This window comes from Chiloscyllium plagiosum, unplaced genomic scaffold (genome assembly GCF_037043375.1).
Source record: "Chiloscyllium plagiosum isolate Xiang-an unplaced genomic scaffold, Cpla_swu_hap1 HiC_scaffold_22, whole genome shotgun sequence".
In the NCBI taxonomy this organism is placed as follows: domain Eukaryota; kingdom Metazoa; phylum Chordata; class Chondrichthyes; order Orectolobiformes; family Hemiscylliidae; genus Chiloscyllium; species Chiloscyllium plagiosum.
Window position 1 is genome coordinate 20,807,648 of NW_028270160.1, and position 22,054 is coordinate 20,829,701.

Sequence of the window (22,054 nt, forward strand, 5' to 3'; positions counted from 1 at the left end):
ATTATAGCCTTTTGGATATGAAAGGTCACAGAAGAAAGAACTGCAGGTGCTGGAAATCTGAAACAAAAACAAAGGTGGCACTGTGGCTCAATGGTTAGCACTGCTGTCTCACCATCAGGGATTTGGGTTCAATTCCACCCATGGGGGACTCTGCAAACCCTACACAGACCTTCTCCCAGTGTCTGCATGAGTTTCCTCCATGTGCTCCGGTTTCCTCCACAGTCCAAAGACATGCAGGTTAGGCACATTGGTTAAATGTCCAGGGATGTGCAAGATAGGTGGACTAGCCATGGGAAATATGGGGTTATAGGGTAGGGGATGGGTCAAAGGGTCAATTGTAATCCAGTGGGCCGAATGGCCACTTCCACGCTGCAGGGATTCTATGTATGTATGTATGTATAAATTGCTAGATAAACTCAGCAGGTCTGTGGAGAGAAAGTAGAGTTAACATTTTGAGTCCAATGACCCTTCTTTAGAACTCTAACTTTAAACCCATGCTGCTTAGCCTTTTTGTTAAGCTATCTCCTCTTTGGAATACTTTCATTATTTTAGGGTTTGTTTAATGAATATATGTTGTGATCTCTTGGGTATGCTGAGACCTTTTGTTTTGGAAAAATAGAACTTTGTAAGCCACTTCTGAATATTCCAGCATTTAGTGAATTTATAAATTCAAGTTAAACTTTACTGATTCAAGACTTTTTATTTTCTTTTGAAGGTTTTGCTTTCTTAAATAGGTCAAAGCTAGGAGATAGAAGGAATTTTTACATTTTTTTTAAAATGCTCATGCCTCCAGTGGGAATTTGAGTTTGAAAAAGCTCTCATGAACAAGGTTCAGATTTCTTCTTACAGTAACTTAAAGGAGGGATGACATTCAACTGTCTATATAGAGGAGATTTTTGGAAGGAGATGACAGTATGTAATTTCACTTTACAGTAGCTATCATTTTCCATACTGAGAAGAAATCTTTACCTACAGTGGCATATTGGAAAATACAACTTCTGATTGTTCCAAAGCTGCATGTCTGTCTAATATAGGCAACTATTTGTATGAAGAAAATGATGGAATTTTTATGCCAGCTGTAATTGCAAAGCGTTTCCATGTTTGGTAAAAATTTTGTTTTTAATGGCACACAGAGGATTATAGTAGCATTTTCCATCATATTCAAAAATAAAGGAGGAATGGAATTTTCATCCAGAGTATGCCGGAGGTCAACTTTGTGCAATTAGGCTTAAATTATGCATCTTTGTAAGTTTTGAACATTTTTAGGAGTCAGGTCAACAACTGAAGTAGATTTAAACTAATAGTGCACATTCATTAACCTTCATAGTATTGTAATAATCAGGTAGAAAGTTACTGTAACTTGTCAAGTGTTGAATGAAATGCAGCTGCATTACTGTAACTTTGGTAAAGTCTCATTGTTTGGTTATGTGTGCCATTTGTTATGACTTTCAGTTTATAATTCAGAAATTAATCAGTGTTATTACAGATCTAAGAAAATGTTATAATACAAATATGTGTATGCTCATCTACCTGGAAAGCAATGTAACAAGTAATCCTGTTCTACAACTTTATTTCTTTTAATTGTGGTTTGTTTGTGTGCAAGATCACTTCCTTGATTGCCTTTAGAGTTACTACCATTTTCACAGAGGGCAGCCTCGATTCATTGGTTAGAACTTTTGTCTCTTAAAAGGTAAAAGGTGCAAGCTCCACTCAAGTGACCTGTCACCCTAAGTTGACACTCCAGCATACAACTGACGAAGATGAAGGGGTTGCATGATAGCTCGGTGGTTAGCACTGCTGCCACTTAGTACCAGGGATCCAGGTTTGATTCTAGCCTCGACAACTGTGTGTGGAGTTTACACATTCTCCCAGTGTCTGCGAGAGTTTCCTCCGGGTGCTCTGGTTTCCTCCCTATGTCCGAAAATGTGCAGGTTAGGTGGATTGGCCATGCTAAGTTGCCCATCTGCAGGATAAGGGTGTTCGCCATGGGAAATGCAGGGTTACAGGGATAAGTGGGGGGTAGGTCTGGGTGGGATGCTCGTCAGAGGGTTGGTGTGGATTCGATGGGCCGAATGGTCAGCCTCCATGCTGTAAGGATTCTATAATTCATGTCTTCATTTTTTTTATAGATTGGAATGTTAACCTTGTTGCTGTCACATGGCCCTATTTGAAAAAGAGTAATCCCAATGATATGGCTAATATTAACTCTCATCCAACATTGCGTGGCACAGTGGTTAGCACTGCTGCCTTACAGCGCCAGAGACCCAGGTTCAATTCCCGCCTCAGGCAACTGTCTATGTAGAATTTGCACATTCTCCCTGTGTCTGTGCGGGTTTCCTCCCACAGTCCAAAAATGTGATTGGCCATGCTAAATTGCCCGTAGTGTTCAGTGTAGGGGAATGGGTCTAGGTGGGTTGCTGTTCGGAGGGTCAGTGTGGACTTGTTGGGCCGAAGGTCCTGTTTCCATACTGTAAGTAATCTAATTATTTTGATATTTTATTTCGGAAATTGAAGGCAAGTAATGATTTTTTTTTCTCTAAATTTATAGCTGGTTGTGTGAGACCTTGAGTGCAAATAGACTGGTGTCTTTCCTTACTTTACAAAATAGGTTTTTATTGTCTGTGGAGTGGCTTTGGGCATCTTACAATCCAAGAAAGACACTATGGTTGGAATCTTTATGGAGCCCTAAACAAGGTGGACTATGGCAAGAAATCTGAGAGAAACACATACAAAGTTGGATGAGGCCTTCCTCCCACAATGTTGAAAGGGTTCTGGGTGCGACATAAAATTTTTCCTAGGGAGCACTGAGATGTTTATTCAGGGTAATTATTGCTTGTTATCACTTTCATTAACACAGAATCTTGCCTCATTAAAATGCAGCTCCTGTTCACCACCTGTCACATACAAACTAGAAGCCTGACATTCCTAACATGAATGTCATTGATGGTGCCGAGTAATTCCAGCTAACTGCTTGGTTCTCCAGACCTCCATCTGGAATATCCAGCAGCGACTTCCCAGGGCACAGTTTATGGCCTCAGCCACATTCTCCCCATAGTCATAAACCTAGGCATCTGACACGTACCAACCTCTTCATACTAACATGGAACATCCCCAATACACTTATAGTTCTTGTCTGCACTATAATACTGCACTTCTGAGTGCACTGCAATACTGGTGCAAGGATACTTTGTCCACTGGGGCAGGCACCTGACTCCAGGATTGGATCAAGCTGCATATCAGAACTGCTTGCTTGCTCTCCCAGTGCTCACTTATCCAGCATCTACTTGGATGCTTATGGCATCTCAGCTTTAGTCTGTCTTGCCCTGCCTTGCCTTTAGATTGCAGAAACAGTCATGCAACTTGTCGTGATCGTTGGCAGTCACTGAGTCAAGGGGTTGAACCTTACTACACATCACCATGTTATATCGTTGTTATCCCTGCACCAGCAGCTGACAAGTCACCTACACTGCATGTGCTTCAAACAAATGGCCATCTCCAAATTGAAGGGAAGTCAGGTGAAGGAAGACCCCCTTCAGTCAGGAGACTCTGTTATTCTAAGACAGCATCGGATGTCAGACTAGAGGCTTGGGCCCATTCAGGCAGTCGTGAGGCAGACAGAGTAAGGATCCTGTTCTCGTGGTTGAGAAGTTGAATGTCTGCAATCCAGCATCTACCGTGGCTCTTCCTGCCCAATTCTGTTTCCTGCTGCACTGAGAGAAAGGGGAGGGATTGAGTACAGTGGAACTAGGTGGTATAGCTGTTAATGCCGGTGTAGGTGGGAAGGGTTGTGAGGTGTCCCTAGTGACTTAGTAGGAGACAGAGTCCATGCAGTATTAATGGGACATTGAGTGGGTGAGAGCAAGTCTGGGACAACGTTGTATGCAGCAGTGAAAATGGTCAAACATGGGCCTTGGTGGAAGGTGTGTGCAATAGCAGAGAGAGCGCAACTGAGAGGTGCTGGAGAGAGAATCTGACAGCAGCATTGGATATTGACTGCCTTCCTACACTGCTGGGTATTCCTGGAGACAACCGAGATCACATTGATCCAGTGGTAACCTAAGGCCAAGCTGACAGGACCTGGTGTTGTGCCCTTCAGTGCTGAAACTGGGAATTACAATGCCCCTCTCCATCCCCTTACACTAGTACCTCCAGGTCTCTGTCTGCAAGTCACCTCTTTTCTCGATGGACAACAGCCTTTTAAAGAGAGCACCAGAGATGGTGGCTTATTCTGAGATAATGCTGATCTCGTTAATGTTGGTGTTGTCTAGTATACATCCTGTGCAGTGTAACCTTTTTGCCCTACTCTGTCCAAGTTTTTTTCTTACTCTCCTTTTGTACCTGTGACAATAAATAAATCAAATCAAATCCTAGGCTTCTGGCTGCAGTGAACAGTAGAATCCAGCTAACATCAGACAAGAAGGATGACATAAGGCAACAGTAGACAGGTCATGAGGCAAGTTTGACGTGATAGCACAAGAAAACTCGCTAGCCCTCATGGAGAAAAAAAATCTATGAAACCTGATAAAAATGCCGAAATGTGGGAAAGTTCAGCTAACGATTTAAAATGACAATGTTCCATTTCAGGTTAAAAACAAGGACTGCAGATGCTGGAAACCAGAGTCTAGATTAGTGGTGCTGGAAAAGTACAGCAAGTCAGGCAGCATCCGAGGAACAGAAAAATCGACGTTTCGGGCAAAAGCCCCTCATCAGGAATATTTCAGTCCTATTCATTCCCTTGCTAAGTTAAGAAGTACTGCTAACCGTGATAGGCAAACGTTTTAATTGAGAAAAGCTGAATTTTCCTTGCAGCTCACCAGTAGCCTTATTTCATAATTTACCTGAAATAATTACTACATTTGAAAATAAAAGTTTATATACCTTTTATATTGCTAGCCATTGTCTATTTAGCTTTGGTCATTTCATATGAAAAGTGGCAATAACTCTGTGTAATTAGTTTACAAGAATTTGGCTTGTGACGCATCATTTTGAGCTTGTCCGTTAAAAATGGAAACCATAATGGCCAACAGCTGTGCGTAGAGTTAAATGAGAGTCTTGGTGTTTCACTTGTTCATATTTGTACTTGTGCTGTAGAGTCAAGGAATATTATTGTAAAAAGTTGAAGCAAGTTGATATTGGGTATGCATGTATGTTAAGTTAACAGAAGCCCTTTTTTTTTTTTAGAAAAGTCAAAACATAATTGACATGTCAGATATTATGGGTACTATAATGAGTTGAGTAAGGTATGTAGATCCAACAAATGTTTTTAATTTTTAGACATTTTCAATTGTGTGCCTCTCTTAATTAAAAGTTCATGTTATTAATCCATAGAGATGAGACCTTGTCAACTTCCCTTCTAAATGAACTTCAATTTTGCAGACATGGTACAAATAAGCATATAGTGCACAAGCCTATAATGTCGTGGTTAATGTTTGAGCTGCAGGCATATAATTGATAACAAAAAAGACAAGGTTATATGTTAAAACTGCATTAAAAATGTAAGATGTAAATCCTTCAACCAACCAGGTTTTTAGTAAAAAGTTTCTTATGCATAATCTATTATACAAAGACCTGTGTACATCACAAGATGTACCCAACTTTATATTGATACCTAAATATTTTTCATGTTCTCATTTACTGAAATATCTTTCTACATAGGTATTCAATCTAAAACTCCGACACCTTTATTTGAAAGTAGAACCTCTTATTTAATGTGCTATAGAGTCGCAACAACATTCTTTAACAATTGTGGGCTAAACCTACCTTTATTAATGCTAACTGATTTGGTACAACTTGTATATGTGCCCATAGGCATTTGTAAGGAAAACAAAGAAAAGGTTATGTTTCTCCTTTTCAAAAATTATTTAAAAACTAGAAATGCTTTTATTTTAAACTACTGTGTTGAGTTAAACTTTGCCTGAATATTTGCATTTGTATCAGTTCCTAATGCATAATAACAAGTCCCACATTGTGTTTAGGTGGTTCAAGTTGGAATCTAAACCAGGAAAGAAGTCAAAAGAAAGAGGTGCAATTCAGGTTTCCATCCAGTTCATGCGAAACAATATGACTGCAAGTATGTTCGACCTTTCCATGAAGGATAAAACAAGGTCCCCTTTTGCCAAACTGAAAGACAAAATGAAGGGAAGAAAAAATGATGCCACTTTTTGTGATCATTCATCTGCAATAATTCCAAGTACATCTGCTAACCCTGATCAAGAAGCCTTGGAGACCGATTTACAGCTGAAATCAAAGCCAAAAAGAGCCTTTCTGTTGGGACCACAAAGGTTATCATCTGCACAGTCAATGTCAGATTTACCTGGTCCCCGTCCATCACTGGGAAAAATCAAATCCAATACCATAGGCCATGTAGTCTACAAACCTCCCATGGATTCTGTTCACTCCAGTGAAGAAAAGGGTGAGTCCATTCAAAGACAGAATTATACTGATTTTGCTTAAAGTACACATTTTGATTTACTTTGATTTAAAAAGGCTAAAATGAGCTTGTTTCATAAAAAAGCCTTTTTTCAGATTTGGCATTTATGAACTTTTTAGTCTATTCTGTATTCTGCTGAGGAAACGTTAGTATCAAGTCAAAAAAAACTACAAAAGCAAAGTAAATGGAATAACACAATGGCAACACAGGAACACCATGAGCTGGTGTACGTGGTAAACAGTTTATTTATAGTTTTTGAGTGAAAAATTTAAATTATTTTGACTGTAAACTCCTGTCTCTTTTCTGGTCATTGTACTTCATGAAACTAAATGATGAAGCAAGTACATTGAATCTACTATTTGTTTTGAATGCTTTAGTTGCATTTTGGAGTACCAAAACAATATCAGTTCCTGCTGAATAAGGTTAAAAACTGGACTGAGATTAGAGCCAGTGTGATCAGAGAAAAGAAGCACAATGACCCAAGAAATGAAAGATTAGGAAGACTGGTAATAGTAGTACATTTTATGAAATCTTATAAAATATATGATAGTGATGATCTCAGTGATGCAGGCTTGAGAGCCATATGTTTATGGCTTTTCATATGTTTAAACTTTAAAAGCATAGAAATTTAAGCATCTGAAACACATCGATCAATGATGAAGTGAGATAGGACTGGGATTAGGGAAATAGTGAGTTGGAAGTAATAGTGCTGGTAAAGATTATAGATTGAGAGAACTGGGATCATAGTAGGATTAAAAATCTGACATGAGCGTGTTAACAAGTTTTGAGAAGATTTGTAGCTCAGGTTGAGGTTCTGGATGTAGGTTTGCTCGCTAAGCTAGATGGTTCATTTCTAGACGTTCTATACTAGGTAATATCTTCAGTGAGCCTCCGGCTTTGGAGGCTCACTGAAGATGTTACCTAGTATGGAGACGAAACGTCTGAAAATGAACCAGCTCAGCGAGCAAACCTACATCCATGTGTTAATTTGGGACAGGGAGCCACTAGAGGTCATCAAGGATTGCTGTGATAGGAGGATTTGATTTGTGATAGAATATGTGGATGAGCATTTGAATTTGCCAAAGTTCACTGGGCAATCATGGCATTAAATTTGCCTTTTGATGATAGGGTCATAAGAATATTTGTTTAAAATTCTGGTAGCCTACTTACAGGGAGGATATTATTAAGTTGGAGAGGATTCAAGAGATTTGCCAGGATAAAAGGCTAGAGGTATAAAGAAAGGCTAGGACTTTTTTCATTGGTGTGCAAGAGGTTGAGAGGCGACCTTCTAGAGGTTTATAAACTGAGGGGTATACATAAGGTTAATGGTAGTTGTTTTAATAGGGGATTTCAATACTAGGGGACAAATTTTTAAGGGGAGAGAAGAGAGATTTAAAAAAAGACGATGGGCAAATTTTTTACACAGGGTGGTTCATATGTGGAATGAACTTCCTGAGGAAGTGGTGGATGTGGTACAATTACAACATTTAAAAGACATTTAGGTAAGTACATGATGAGGAAAGTTTGGAGGGATATGAGCCAGGAGCAGGCAGGTGGGGCTAGTTTAGTTTGGGATTACGTTTGGCATGGACCTTTTGGATCGAAGGGTCAATTTCTGTGCTGTAATCTAAAGTAGTGAAGGTAGGTAAAATAATGGAGGTATAAACAGATGGCCTTCCTGATTGAGCAGGATTGCTAACTTTATGTCCTCTCAAGAATGCACATGGTATGCTGAGGTTGTGGTGATGGAGTTAGTTCTGTTCTGAGACTGCAGCTTTGTACATCTGATTGTTTAGCTGGAGGAAATTGCAACACATTTAAAACAAAATTTGGAACAAGTGGCCTGACAGTATACAAATAGTCATATTCAGAAACTAGAACTGGGTGACATAAGTGCAAATGCTGTCAAATGGGTCTAGAGGTCAGAGGGGTGGGTTTCATGTTCAACAGGAAAAAAGGCCAACATGTTCATTTTTCTGAGCCTTCTGCAGCATAGTCTAGCCTAGGATGTTATGTAATAATTAAAGACGTTTTATAATGTACTTGTAATCCAGCATTATAAATCTTGAATACTTTGAAGCTTCTTGTCTGAAGTATTCCTTGAAGCGATCTCCCTAAGGATGATTGTAGGTAGTATTTAAAGAAATAGCCAAGTTACAGTGTAAATGTATTGCAATATTACCGGGGAAAATTGATTAAAGGGAGAATAAAAGGGATTTATAAAACAGACATAGGCTTTTTTTCCTCCTTCTATGTAGGATTATGATGGGATGAATAGTGATAGATGTTCCTATTGGTCAGCAATGTTGTAATGAAGGGTTTATTGTTTCCTTCAGATGGTAGTTAGAATATGAGTAATCAGCCACAAACTCTTGAAGTAGATTCCAAGAGTGATTTTCAAAAAGCAATTTGATAGTTGCTTGAACCAGGGTATATCCTATTAAATGGTATGGATTATATGGGAATTAAATTTGGATGACTTTTAAAGGAGAAGCACTAGTATGTTTCTGTGCTGTAACCAGTCCTTTGAGTATCTCCAATAACTAGAATGTTTGCTGTTAAGCGAAATTCAGCATTCTTCCTCTTAGTCTGGCTAATTTCCTAGCAAGTAAGGAAAGAAAATTGCAATTTCATCCAGCAAACAAAAGTTTTTTGAGGTTTTCAACAACTTTGCCCAGACCCTCTGGGAAGGTAAATAGGGCAGCAACATAATCCCATCGTACAGCTCTAGTCTGTGTGAAAGTTTCCACTTGGCTGACTCAACGGAATTGCCCTGGAGGTTGAAACTTCCATTATATGGTGTCTAATAGCCTCCAAAATAGTTCACAACAAAGGTAGTCAGAGATTTCTAAGGATACCTACTTTTTTGGTTTAATAATCACCCAGGAAAAGTTAAACAAATGTAAAAGCTACACCAGCTCCTAGGTAGCTGTTAAACTGAAGTCCACCACTACCGTGACCCCATTATCCCAAGACTCCCAGACACCACCAAAACTTAACAAAATCTTGACCCAACCCCCTGCCACTCTCTCTTGACTTATCTGACTGAGGAGAAAGTGAGGTCTGCAGATGCTGGAGATCAAAGTTGAAACTTTATTGCTGGAACAGCACAGCAGGTCAGGCAGCATCCAGGGAACAGGAGATTCGACGTTTCGGGCACAGGCCCTTCTTCAGGAAAGGGCCTGAAGACTGACCCCACCCCAAAAGCCCTGACCATCTCTTCTTGCACCCCTCCCCAGAATCAGACTTAACTGGGTCAGAGAGCTTATGCGTATTTTGTTAAAAGATGTTGGTGCAAAGAAGAACATATGCAGCAAAGTTTTGATGAGACACAAGTTTATAGACAGTGAAAGATGAGAGGTTAGCTACAAGTATTTTTGAATCATCAAGTCTAGAGAAATCAAAAGCATGCAGCAATGTTTCAGCAACTGACAAGCTATGGCATCTTGCACCTTAAATCCTGAATGTTCTGACATAAAGATTATCACCATAGAACAAAAATAACTTAAAAGGAGATATTTTATAGTGTTTAATATCATAGATGTATTTGATAGGTGGAGAACCTGCTTCCATTGGCTGAATGATTGATTGATAACTACTTTAAACATGATTGTGCAAGGTCATTGTCATCATATTGCTTTTGGTTCTTTTGCCAATGAGAAGTTAGGCTGAAAATGTACTCCTTAATAGGTTGGTTGTTGCAGATTCAGTAGTAGGCTTCAAAAAAAGAATTGGATAAATCCTTGAAGAGAAACAAAATTTGGAATACAGAGACAAATGAACAAGTGAATTCACTAGACTGCATTATGAAAGAGCCAGCACAAATTTGATGGCCACCTTTTTGCTGTAATATTCCATGGTTGAGCTTGTTTGGTTTGACTTCTGGAAAGGGGAAAAAGATTTAAAGCAAGCTCGTGTAATGTGGTTTGCAGTTATACAGATTTACATCTTGTGTTTTCCCATCATTTTCAGTGTCTTCCACAGAAAACCTACAGTAGAACATTTAAACACTGGGACTTATTTTTTCCTGTTCATCTGAATACAGTGTTAAAAAAGCAATGCAGTGCTGTCATATGTTTTGGGTTTACCATTACATTTCATAATGAATTAGGGAACTGATGTATTAAGTATGCCAAACAAACTATAATATTATTAGCTCCATATTTGAAACTTTTGAAAGCTAATGTTCTGATCTGACACTCCTCAAATAAGTAAGATTTGTTCAGTACTTTTAAAAAGATAGTTCATAATGCCAGCAGTGGTTCATTTTGGTAGCACATTATCTCTGATTCACAAGGCCTGGGTTGAAGTCCCACTCCATTGCTTAAGTGCAAAAATTAAGGCTGAAACATCAGAGCAGAACTGAGGGGATATTATGTAGTCGGAGATGCTGATTTTAGATGGGACATGATCCTCATCTGTTTGAATGATTGTAGAGAAGGCAGCTTATCACTACCTTCTCAAGGATAGCTACGGATGGACAATAAATGCTGGCCAGCCAGCAATGCCGACCTCCCACAAAATAATTTTTTTAAAAAAGCATTACAGAAACAGATTACCCAGTAATTGCCACATTGCTGTTTGTGAGATTTTCCTATATTGCCACTTCAAAGATAGAAAATAGGAGCAGGAGTAGGCCATTTGGCCCTTTTTTGAGCCTCATCCAATGTGCTCATAGCTGATCATCAAACTCTTTAACCTGTTGTTACATTTTCCCCCATACCCTTAATCCCTTTAAACCCTACAAACTAATTCCTTCTTGAAAATATTAAATGTTTTTGCCTTAACTGCCTCTCAGACTCACTGTGCTCTGAGTGAAGAAATTTCTCTTCATCTCAGCCCTACCCCCATTCTTAGACTGTGACCTCTGACCTCTAGTTCTGGAATCAGTCATCAGGAACAGCCTTCTCTGCATATACAATGGCTAGTCTTGTTAGAGGTACGTCTAAAGTAGTTAATTACTTGAAGTGAACATTTGAAAACTCCCCGGTCATAGAAGTGCTACATAAATGCCAGTTCCCTTATTTTAATACAAGTATTTGTTGAAAAGGTGAAATTTGGAACTATTAAAAATTATTGTATTAATTTTATATTTTATAAAGTTCTGGGGAAGTTTAGTTAATGTAATGTAATATATATATTTGAAAATTCCACTTTTGGAAGGTGTTTTCAAGCTACTTCAATTGTTTGTGTTTTGCTGATTTAAACCAAATTTAAATTAAAGCTTTTTCTTTTCTCCCAATTTAAAATCCTTGCAGATCGTGACTCCCTGGCCAAATCACCTCACCGAAGATCACAAAGCATGGATACCTCCAAGGTGGACCAATTTGACCTAATTTCTGTCACAAAGAATGGAACTGATCCAGCAAAGCCACCAGCTGATCCATTTTCAAAGCAAGACTTGTATATACCACAAAAAGCTGCCACACTTCCAAGAAGCAGAAATCCTTTTGACAACTGCAGCAGCTCCTGGAAGGTCACAGACACAAGTTTTGAAACCACTACAAATTACAAACATCCAGAAATTAAACGAGAAACCAAGAGAGACAAAGAGAAGGATAAAATTAGCCTCTTTGCACGTGTGACTGGCAAGAAAGATGTCAAAAAGTCTGAAAAGGCTAGCAACGTGAAGTCAGATGGTACTAGTGATGCAAATCCACTAAACCCATTTTCAGGAAACTTTCACAGCAGTTGTGAATTTGACTCCAAAAATCCATTTGCCACAAAATACAACACAATTGATATGTCCAGGTGAGTTTTGTTTTAAATTGTCCTTGGATGTGCAGCTTCAGTACATTACAGTAAAACTCATTAATAAGGACCATCTAGCATAGGACTACCTTCTTATATTTGAACATGCATTGTATCATTAAATGTAACTACCATTTCAATAATGCTATAAAGTATGACTGTTACATGTTTTCATTTATATAGGTGTTATATTAGATGTTTTTATAAATATCTTTTGACTACTTTTAATACTGATTATGTCAGGGTATATCATGTTTGCATAATTTTGAAGTGAATGGTCAGAGGTCCAGCTGAAAGGCTTTGCGTTCCTTTTTTGAAGGTGGATTGTTAGCTTTGAATTATGTAGGCTCTTCCAAATTGGTTCTAAGTTTAAATTTGCATTAATTTTTTTTGTAGATTTATGAATGACCATGATGTTGGTATCTTCTCTACCTATTGTGACATCATGTACCCATCATCTAATTAGAAGGTCATATACACAACCTTAATTGTTTTGGGGAAATTGGCTCCTAAAAATTGGATTAATGAATATTCACAATTTTTAATAAATAGCTATGAACTACAAATTGCAGAGTTAATATTGGTACATTTAAGTCAAATTTTAGATCATAGTCCATATTACTTGCACATTGTAGATTTATTGCAAAACCATATCTCAGGGTATTCCTGGAAGCTTTTTGGTTAATTTTAATGGCATTTAAAGTCTAATTTGAGAAACAAGTCCAAAGCGCTTAACCATCAACCACAATTCAAGGTGTCTCCAAATTTCAAAGTAATTAAGTGACACTTAAATTCAATTTCAATAGAATTTTGATGGTGTAAAGTACTAAGAAGAACAGGCATTGTCACATCAGGCGTACAGGTTCAAAATTAGGAAGTCAAGTAAGAAAAGATATCTGTAACAATGTTTATACGTGATGGGCAAAAGACTTATATAGGTAGAATAGGATTATCCGAGAAGATCACGGAAGTGGATTCTAGAGTCTACTAGATTCTGGTGGTGTGTGTGCATATAGTCAAATTGACACGTTATTGCAGTGTTTCAACATGCTTATGGATATCTAATTCTGGTCTAACAATATTTTAAAAATTAATGTGTGAAATGTAATCTTTGTTGCTTTATCTCCCAGTATACTGGGCTCAAAAGCCATATTGCATTTTAAAAAATGATTTTAATTTCCAACATTCTCTATAAATATGTTCAATTGAAATTATTGGAAGTATGCAGAGGAAAGACTGTCACAATGAGTAGTTGGAAGATTCTAAAATATTTCACTGTATGGAATATTGTACAAGTACTGAGGCAATTTACCTGCTGTTTGAGCTGTAAACCAACTTGACAGGCAAATTTGAAGCTATGAATAAATACGTCAAGCAAACTCTGACAATAGAAGAAAATGTAAAGAGATTTTAGGTGTAGAATATCACTAGTAACTTCCTTCCAATTTGATGAAAACTCTGAGCTTTATTTCAGCTTCTAACCAGGTCAGCAACTTCACAGAATCCCTACAGTGTGGAAGCAGGCCATTTGGCCCATTGAATCCACACCGACCCTCCAAAGAGCATCCCACCCCACCCTGTCCCTGTAACGCTGCATTTCCCAGAGCAAATCCACCTCGCCCACACATCCCTCATACTACTGGCAATTTAGCTTGGCCAATCCACCTAACCTGTATACATAGTCATGGAGTCATACAGCATGGAAACAGACTCTTCGGTCCAACCAGTCCATGCCAGACATAATCCCAAATTGAACTAGTCCGACCCACCTGCTCCTGGCCCACGTCCCTCCAAACCTTTCCTATTCCTGTATCTATCCAAATGTATTTTAAACCCACATCCACTACCTTTTATAGGAGGTTCATTCCATATGGGAAACACCTTCTGTGTACAAAATTTGACTCTTGTGTCTTTTTTAAATCTCTTTCCTCTCCCCCTAAAAATATGCCCCCTAGTATGAAATCCTTCATCCTAGGGAAGAGGCAACCATTAACTCTATCTATACCCCTCACTATTTTATAAACTTCTAAGCACCTGGAGGAAACCCACACAAACACAGGGAGAATGTGCAAACTCCACACAGACAATTGCCCGAGGGTGGAATTGAACGCAGGTCCCTGGTGCTGTGAGGTAGCAGTGGTAACTACTAGCCACCATGCCATCACTTGCCTCTGTTCCATCAGCTTTAATAGATTTCCCAGTAAGAAAAGACTGGGTTTCAGATTTTAAATCACCCCATTTAATGATATTACAACAGTTGGGAATTGCACCCAGGTCTCCTCGCTTTGAGACAGGGGTGCTACCACTACACCACAAGAACCCTATAAACCCAGTCGTCATAAAAACTATCTGATGTATTGCACCTGATGAACAAGAGAAAATCATTTAGAATACATACAAATCAGCTTGAACTACCAGCAGTATAATTTCACCTTTGTTGGATTTTTAAGGCTGTTATTGATTTAGGTTGCCATATATTTATTTTATAGCAGCCAGAATGTTTAGAGAGTAGATAGAAGGCAGATTTTAACTGATCAACAGTAAGTGGGACAATTATTTTGACGGGATCTTGATGTACATTGTTCTGTTTGGATTACTTGTTAGCTTCAACTGGTTTACAAATGCTACGCCAAATCTTGGCAGTATATTACATACTAAGAGATGTTCAGCTATAGCATTATGCCAAATCTCCATCACAAGGTGTACTATTATTTAATATCCAAAGCATTAATAAGGCTACTTTCTGATAATTTTCTGATAATGTGAAGAAATTCTACTGTTTTTTTTTATTTTCTCATGCCTCCAAAGTTTGTAGTTCTGAAGCCTCTGTATTCCATGTTCTTAAACTGTCCAAATGATTGATTTTCTGCAAATATGTATAAGTACACAAGTTTTTCCTTTCCCATAAGTACACTTATGGGAAAGGAAAAACTTCTAAACCGTCATTAAGTGACTAGTTGACCCTACAAAATATTGATATCTGATAGATGGCAAACCTTCAGTGAGGTATGAAAACCATTCCATTAGGACTACATCTTGAGCTAATTTTGAGAAATATCACGATAGACTGCATTCGCAGTTGTGATATTTCACTAAACCTTTCTTCTGTTTCAATTTTACAATATAGTAGTTGTTAGCACTGTTGTTTCACAACACCAGGGACCCGAGTTCAAAACCACCCTCTGGTTACTGTGCACACTCCACACAGACATTCTCCTGGTATCTGCACATGGATTTCCTCCGGTTTCTCCAGTTACCTACCACAGTCCAAACATGTGCAGGCTAATTGGATTGGCCATGCTAAATTGCCCATAGTGTCCAAGGATGTGCAGATTGGGTGGACTAACCATGGGAAGGACAGGGTTACAGGGATAGGGTGCAAACAGGAACAGGCCCTTTTGGCCCACCAAGCCTGTTCCGATTTCCTAATCCTTATTTAGACCCGCGACCTATTGCCCATGCTTAGTTTCTGTCCCTCTGTTTGCCTTTCATTCATGCCTTAAATGTTGCTGACGTGCCTGCTTCCATCACCTCCACTGCCAGTGCATTCCAGGCACCACCCACCCTCTTTGTAAGAGATTTTCCCCCAAACTTTCCCCATCTCTCCTTGAACCTGTGCCCCCTTGTAGTTGACCTTCCCACCCCGGGAAAACAAAACCCTCTGACTATCCACCCTATCTATGCCTCTCTCATAATCTTGTAGACCACTAGCAGGTTGCTCCTCCGCCTCCATTTTTCCAGTGAAAACAATATTCTTTGACAGTCCTTAATACCTCCAATTCTGCCAGTTTTGATGTTATCCACACGCTTACTAATCAGGCTACCTACATTTTCCTCCAGATCATGTTCAAATAACAAAGGTCCCAGCACTGATCCCTGTGGAACGCCACTGGTTATTGTTCTCCATTCCAAAAAGCACCCTTCCACCACTACCACTGTCTTCTATGACCAAGTCAATTTTGTATCCATCTAGTCAGCTCACACCAGATCCCATTAGACTTTACTTTCTGTACCAGCCTGCCATTGGATACCTATCAAATACCTTATTAAAGTCCATATAGACAACATCCACTGCCCTTGTCATTTCGATCATTTTTGTCACCTTCTCAAAAAAAATGTAATCAAGTTGGGCGGCACGGTGGCACAGTGGTTAGCACTGCTGCCTCACAGCGCCTGAGACCCGGGTTCAATTCCCGCCTTAGGCGACTGACTGTGTGGAGTTTGCACGTTTCTCTCCCCTCCCCCCCAAGCCCCTGTGTCTGCGTGGGTTTCCTCCGGGTGCTCCGGTTTCCTCCCACAGTCCAAAGATGTGCAAGTCAGGTGAATTGGCCATGCTAAATTGCCCGTAGTGTTAGGTAAGGGGTAAATGTAGGGGTATGGGTGGGTTGCGCTTCGGCAGGTCGGTGTGGACTTGTTGGGCCGAAGGGCCTGTTTCCATACTGAAATGTAATGTAATAATCAAAAAAGTTGGTGAGACATGACCTTCCCTGCATAAGCCCATGCTTCCTATCACTAACAAGTCCATTTGCTTTCAAATGTAAATAAATCCTGTCTCTCAATATTTTCTCCAGCAGTTTCCCTACCACAGATGTCAGGCTCACCAGCCTGTAATAACTTGGATTATTTCTGTTTCCCTTCTTAAACAAAGGAACAACATTGTTCATTCTTCAGTCATCTGGAACCTCGCCTGAGGCCAAAGAGGAGGCAAAGATATCTGTTATGTCCCCAGTTATTTCCTCCCTTGCCTTCTACAGTATCCTGGGATAGAACCCATCTGGCCTTGGGGACTTGTCTTAATGTATTTCAATACACCTAACACTTCCTCCTTCATTCCCCTCTCCTGTCTGAGAGCATTCACATACCTTTCCCTAACATCAACTCTCTTTGGTGAATACTGATGTAAAGTACTTAAGGATTTAACCTATTTCTCTGACTCCATACATAACCTCCCTGCTTTATCCTTGAGTAGGACTACTCTTTTCCTAGCTAACCTCTTGCTCCATAATATGTAAAAAAATGTGTTGGAATTCTTCTTAACTCTGGCCAAGGACATTTTCATTGCCCCTTTTATCCCTCCTAAGCACCCATTTGAGCTCCTTCCTACTTTCTCTATATTCTTCAAAGATTTTTTGTTTTTAGTTGCTTAGCCCTTGGGTATGCTTCCTTTTATTTTTTTGACTAAGCTGATATTTCCACAGTGGTCACTGCTGCCTCGCAGCACCAGGGTCCCAGGTTCGATTCTAGCCTCGGGCGACTGTCTGTGTGGAGTTTGCACATTCTCCCTGTGGTCTGCGGGGTTTCCTCCGGGTGCTCTAGTTTCCTCCCACAGTCCAAAGATGTGCAGGGCAGGTGAATTGGCCATGCTAAATTGCCCATGGTGCTAGGTGCATTAGTCAGAGGGAAATGGGTCTGGGTGGGTTACTCTTCAGAGGGGCCAGTGTGAACTGGTTGGGCCGAAGGGCCTGCTCCCATAATGTAGGGAATCTAGTCTAATCTAATCTAGTTCCCTATTCCTGTCATTCGTGTCCTTCACTTTCACAGGAACGTGCCCGTCGTGTACTCTAATAATCTGGTCCTTAAAAGACACTTGCATGTCAGATGTGGATTTACCCTCAAACAGCCATTCCCCAATCCACATTCTCCAATTTTTGCCTAATTTGGTTATAGTTGGCCTTCCCAAATTTAACACTTTCATCCGAGGTCCACTTTTGTCTTTATCCATAAGCCTCTTTAAACTTATGGAATTATGGTCAGTATTCCCAAAATGCTCCCCCAGTGAAACTTTGACCACCGGGCTGGGCTCATTTCCCAATACCAGATCCCATTGGACTATCTACACACTGTTTCAAAATTCCCTCCTGGACCCACCTAACAATTTGCTCCCCATCCAAACCTATGGCTCTAAGTGAGTCCTAGTCAATATGGTGAAGTTAAAATCACCCACCACAACAACCCTATTATTTTCACACCTTTCCAGAATCTAGCTACATATCTCTCCCTTTCTGTCCTGCTGGCAGCAGGGAGGTCTGTACTACAATACCAGCATTGTAATTGCACCTTTCTTATTCCTAAGCTCTACCCATAAGATCCATTAGATCTCTTGGGATGTTCTGCCTCAACACAGCTGTGAGATGCTCCCTAATGCAACTCCCCCATCAGTTTTGCTTCTCCTGTGTCTCATCTAAACAATTGATATCCCGGAACATTAAGCTGCCAATCCTGTCCCTCTTTCGATCATGTCTTTGTAATATCAACATTATAATTCTGTGTATTAACCAAGGCTCTAACTTCATCCATTTTACCTGTTGCATTGAAACAAATATAGTCCAAACTTCCAGTTCCGCTGAGCTCAGCCGTTGTCTGTGAATCACAAAAATACTAATATCCAAGTTCCATGGGCAATGTGGAAGGCATTTTTTTAATTCATTCGTGGGATGTGGGTGTCGCTGGCTGGCCAACATTTATTGCCTGCCCCTAGTTGCCCTTGAGAAGGTGATGGTGATCTGCCTCATGAACTGTTCCAGTCCACCTGCTGAGGGTTGACCCGTAATGCCGTTCAGGAGGGAATTCTAGCCTTTTGACCCAGCAATAGTTAAGGAATGACATATTTCCAAGTCAGGATGGTGAGTAGCTTCAAGGGGAACTTGAAGATGATGGTACTCCCATGTGTCAGCTGCTCTTGTCCTTCTGGATTGAAGTGTTTGTGATGTTGGAAATCCTATCTGAGGACCTTTGGTGAATTTCTGCAGTGCATCTTGTAGATAGGACACACTGCTGCTACTGATTGTCAATGGTGCAGGGAGTGGATGTTTGTGGATATGGTGCTAGTCAAGTGTTGCTTTGTTCTAGATGGTATCAAGCTTCTTGAGTGCCGTTGGAGCTGTACCATCCAGGTAAGTAGGCAGTCATCCTTTATAGATGATGGACAGGCTTTGGATTGTCAGAACATGAGTTACTTGTTGCAGTATTCCAAACCTTTGACATATTCTTGTAGCCACAGTATTTATGTATCAGGTGCAGTTGAGTTTCTGGTCAATGGTAAGCCCAAGGATATTGACAATGTGGGATTCAGTGATGATATGACCATTGAATGTCTGAGTGGGGGGGTTAGATTGCTGCTTAATGGTGATGGTCATAGTTTGGCATTTGTATGGTGCAAAAGTTACTTGACAGTTGTCAGCCTAAGCCTGGGTATTGTCCAGATCATGTTGCATTTGAGCATGTACTGTTTTAGTATTCAAGAAAGCACAAATGGTGCTGACATTGTCAAACATCCCCACTTCTGTCTTTATGATGGAGGAAGATTGTTAATGAAGCAGTTGAAGATAGTTGGTCCTAGGACACTACCCTGAGGAATGCCTGCAGAGATATCCTGGACCTGAAATGACTGACCTCAATAACCACAACTAGCTTCCTATATGGTCAGACAGCATCCAGGGAACAGGAGAATCGACGTTTTGGGCATAAGCCGATTCTCCTGTTCCCTGGATGCTGTCTGACCTGCGCTTTTCCAGCAACACATTTCCAGCTCTGATCTCCAGCATCTGCAGACCTCACTTTCTCCTCATAGCTTCCTATATGTCTGGTATTAACTTCAACCGGCGAAAAGTTTGACCCCTGATTCCCATTGATTCCGGTTTTGCTGGGGCGCCATGATGACACACACTATCAAATGCAGCCTTGATGACTAGGGTTGTCATTCTCACCTCAGCCGTAGAATACAGCTCTCTTTTTGTCTATGTTTAAACCCAGGATGTAACGAAGTCAGGAACTGAGTGGCCCTTGTAGAACTCCAAACTGTGTCACTTAAGCCATTGCTGAGCAGATGCTGTTTGATTGCAGTGTTTATCACTTTACTGATGATTGAGAGTAGACTGATTGATTGGGTAGTAATTGGCTGGTTTGCATTTGATGTGTTTTTTATATTCCAGATATACCTGGGCAATTTTCCACATTGTCTTGTAGATGCCAGTGTTATAACTGGCTGGGGGAGTGGCAAGTTTTGGAGCACAAGTCTTCAGTGCTATTGCCAGAATGTTGTCAGGGCCCATAACCTTTACAGTATCCAGTACCTCCAACCATTGCTTGATATCATGTGGAGTGAATCAAGTTGGTTGAAGACTCTTATTTATATAATGCTGGGACTACTGGAGGAGGCCGAAATGGATCATCCCACTTGGTACTTCTGGTTGAAGATTGCTGCATTGAGGATGGGGATATTTGATTAGATTAGATGGGGATATTTGATTAGATTAGATTCCCTACAATATGGAAACAGGCCCTTCAGCCCAACAAGTCCACACTGACCCTCTGAACAGTGACCCACCAGACCCATTCCCCATATTTACCCCTGACTAATGCACCTCACACTATGGGAAATTTAGCATGGCCAATTCACTTAACCTGCACATTTTTGGATTTATGGGCTTTCTCCTGCAGTGAGTTGTTTAATTGGCCACCACCATTCCTGACTGGATATGGCAGGAGCTTAGATCTGATCCATTAGATGTGAAATTGCTTAGTTCTGTTTATCACTTATTGTTTATGTTATTTAGCATGTGAGTAATCCTGTTTGGTAACTTGATTAGATTGACACCTCAATTTTAGATATGCTTAGTACTGCTCCTGGCATGCCTTCCTGCAATCTCCATTGAACCAGCGTTGAACCATGGTAGTGTTTGAGTGAGGGATATGCCGGGCCTTGAGGTTGCAAATTGTGCTGGACTGTAATTCTGTTCTGTAGATGGCCTCCAGCGACTCATGGATGTGCAGTCTTGAGTTGCTCCATCTGTCCTAATTTAGCATGGTGATGGTGTCACACAACACAATGGAAGTTCTTCTCAATGTGAAGGTGAGACTTCATCTGCACAAGGACTGTGCAGTGGTCACTGTTATTTATGCTGTAATGGATAGATGCATATGCAGCTGACAGATTGGTATGGCTAGGTCAAATGTTTTTTCCCTCTTGTTGGGTTTACACTTGAATGATTTAATTTTATGTTGTACACCAAATCCTCATTATCTGGAGGAGAGATATGCCTCCATTTCCCATGGATAACAAACAACATGGATACTACTCCATTGTAACTTGGTTATGTACTGCGAAAGGGCACAGAATCAAACCAGTTGAGTTAATGGAAAAAACAAAGATGGGACTTGAGCTGACCTTGTGAGTAAGTGGATCGCGGTAGTTGAAAACTAGGAGTAAGTATTATAAATTAATGAATTACTCAGTGTTGCTGTTTTTTGTGCATTATTAGCTGTTCTTAAATGTTGAGCAAACAGTTTAATATTTAAGGCCGTGATAGCTATTTCTAAAATCATCCTTTTAAATAGTAGCCAGAAGGTGCTTATTGAAAGTATAATGTTAAACATTTACAGAATGTACAAGTTGCTTATCAGGTTTATACAATACATCTGAAACCTTCAAGTATATACCAGGTTTAATATCTTGGCTATTTTATTTTGTATAGTTTTGCTAAATTATCACTATGTTGGCTTTTGTCTTGCACAAATATCATAGAAACTTAATTTAACCAGGTAAATCTGGTTTTATGTTAGCTCTTGCTGCATCAACAAACCAGCACAGTTTTCGTCACTGCTAATTACAAAGTTATGATGAGATATGTGGCAAGAGAAATGTATTACTTTTAGATTATGTGGAATATTATTCAACTACAAAACATGGTAGTGTGATGACTTTTCTTCTGACAATCTATTAACCTTTGTTAATGTGAAATGTCTGAGACAAAATTACCAAAAAAAAGTCCAAATTATGTGAAAATTTCTCAATTTACAGCTTTTGACAAGTGGTAAAAGAAAGCTCACTATAATATGAATGTGTTATCAAAGGCTCTGTAGAGATACTGGACA

General features: G+C 39.8%; 1 protein-coding gene across 1 annotated transcript in view; it reads left to right on the forward strand.

Annotated features, from left to right (window-relative positions):
• Window positions 1-22,054, forward strand: part of rab11fip2 (RAB11 family interacting protein 2 (class I)) — a 108,061-nt gene that overhangs the window by 54,494 nt on the left and 31,513 nt on the right. Inside the window, exons 2-3 of the mRNA XM_043712845.2 lie at window positions 5,976-6,412; window positions 11,689-12,181. Coding sequence (XP_043568780.1) covers window positions 5,976-6,412; window positions 11,689-12,181 — 930 coding nt within the window. The remainder of the gene's footprint in view (window positions 1-5,975; window positions 6,413-11,688; window positions 12,182-22,054) is intronic.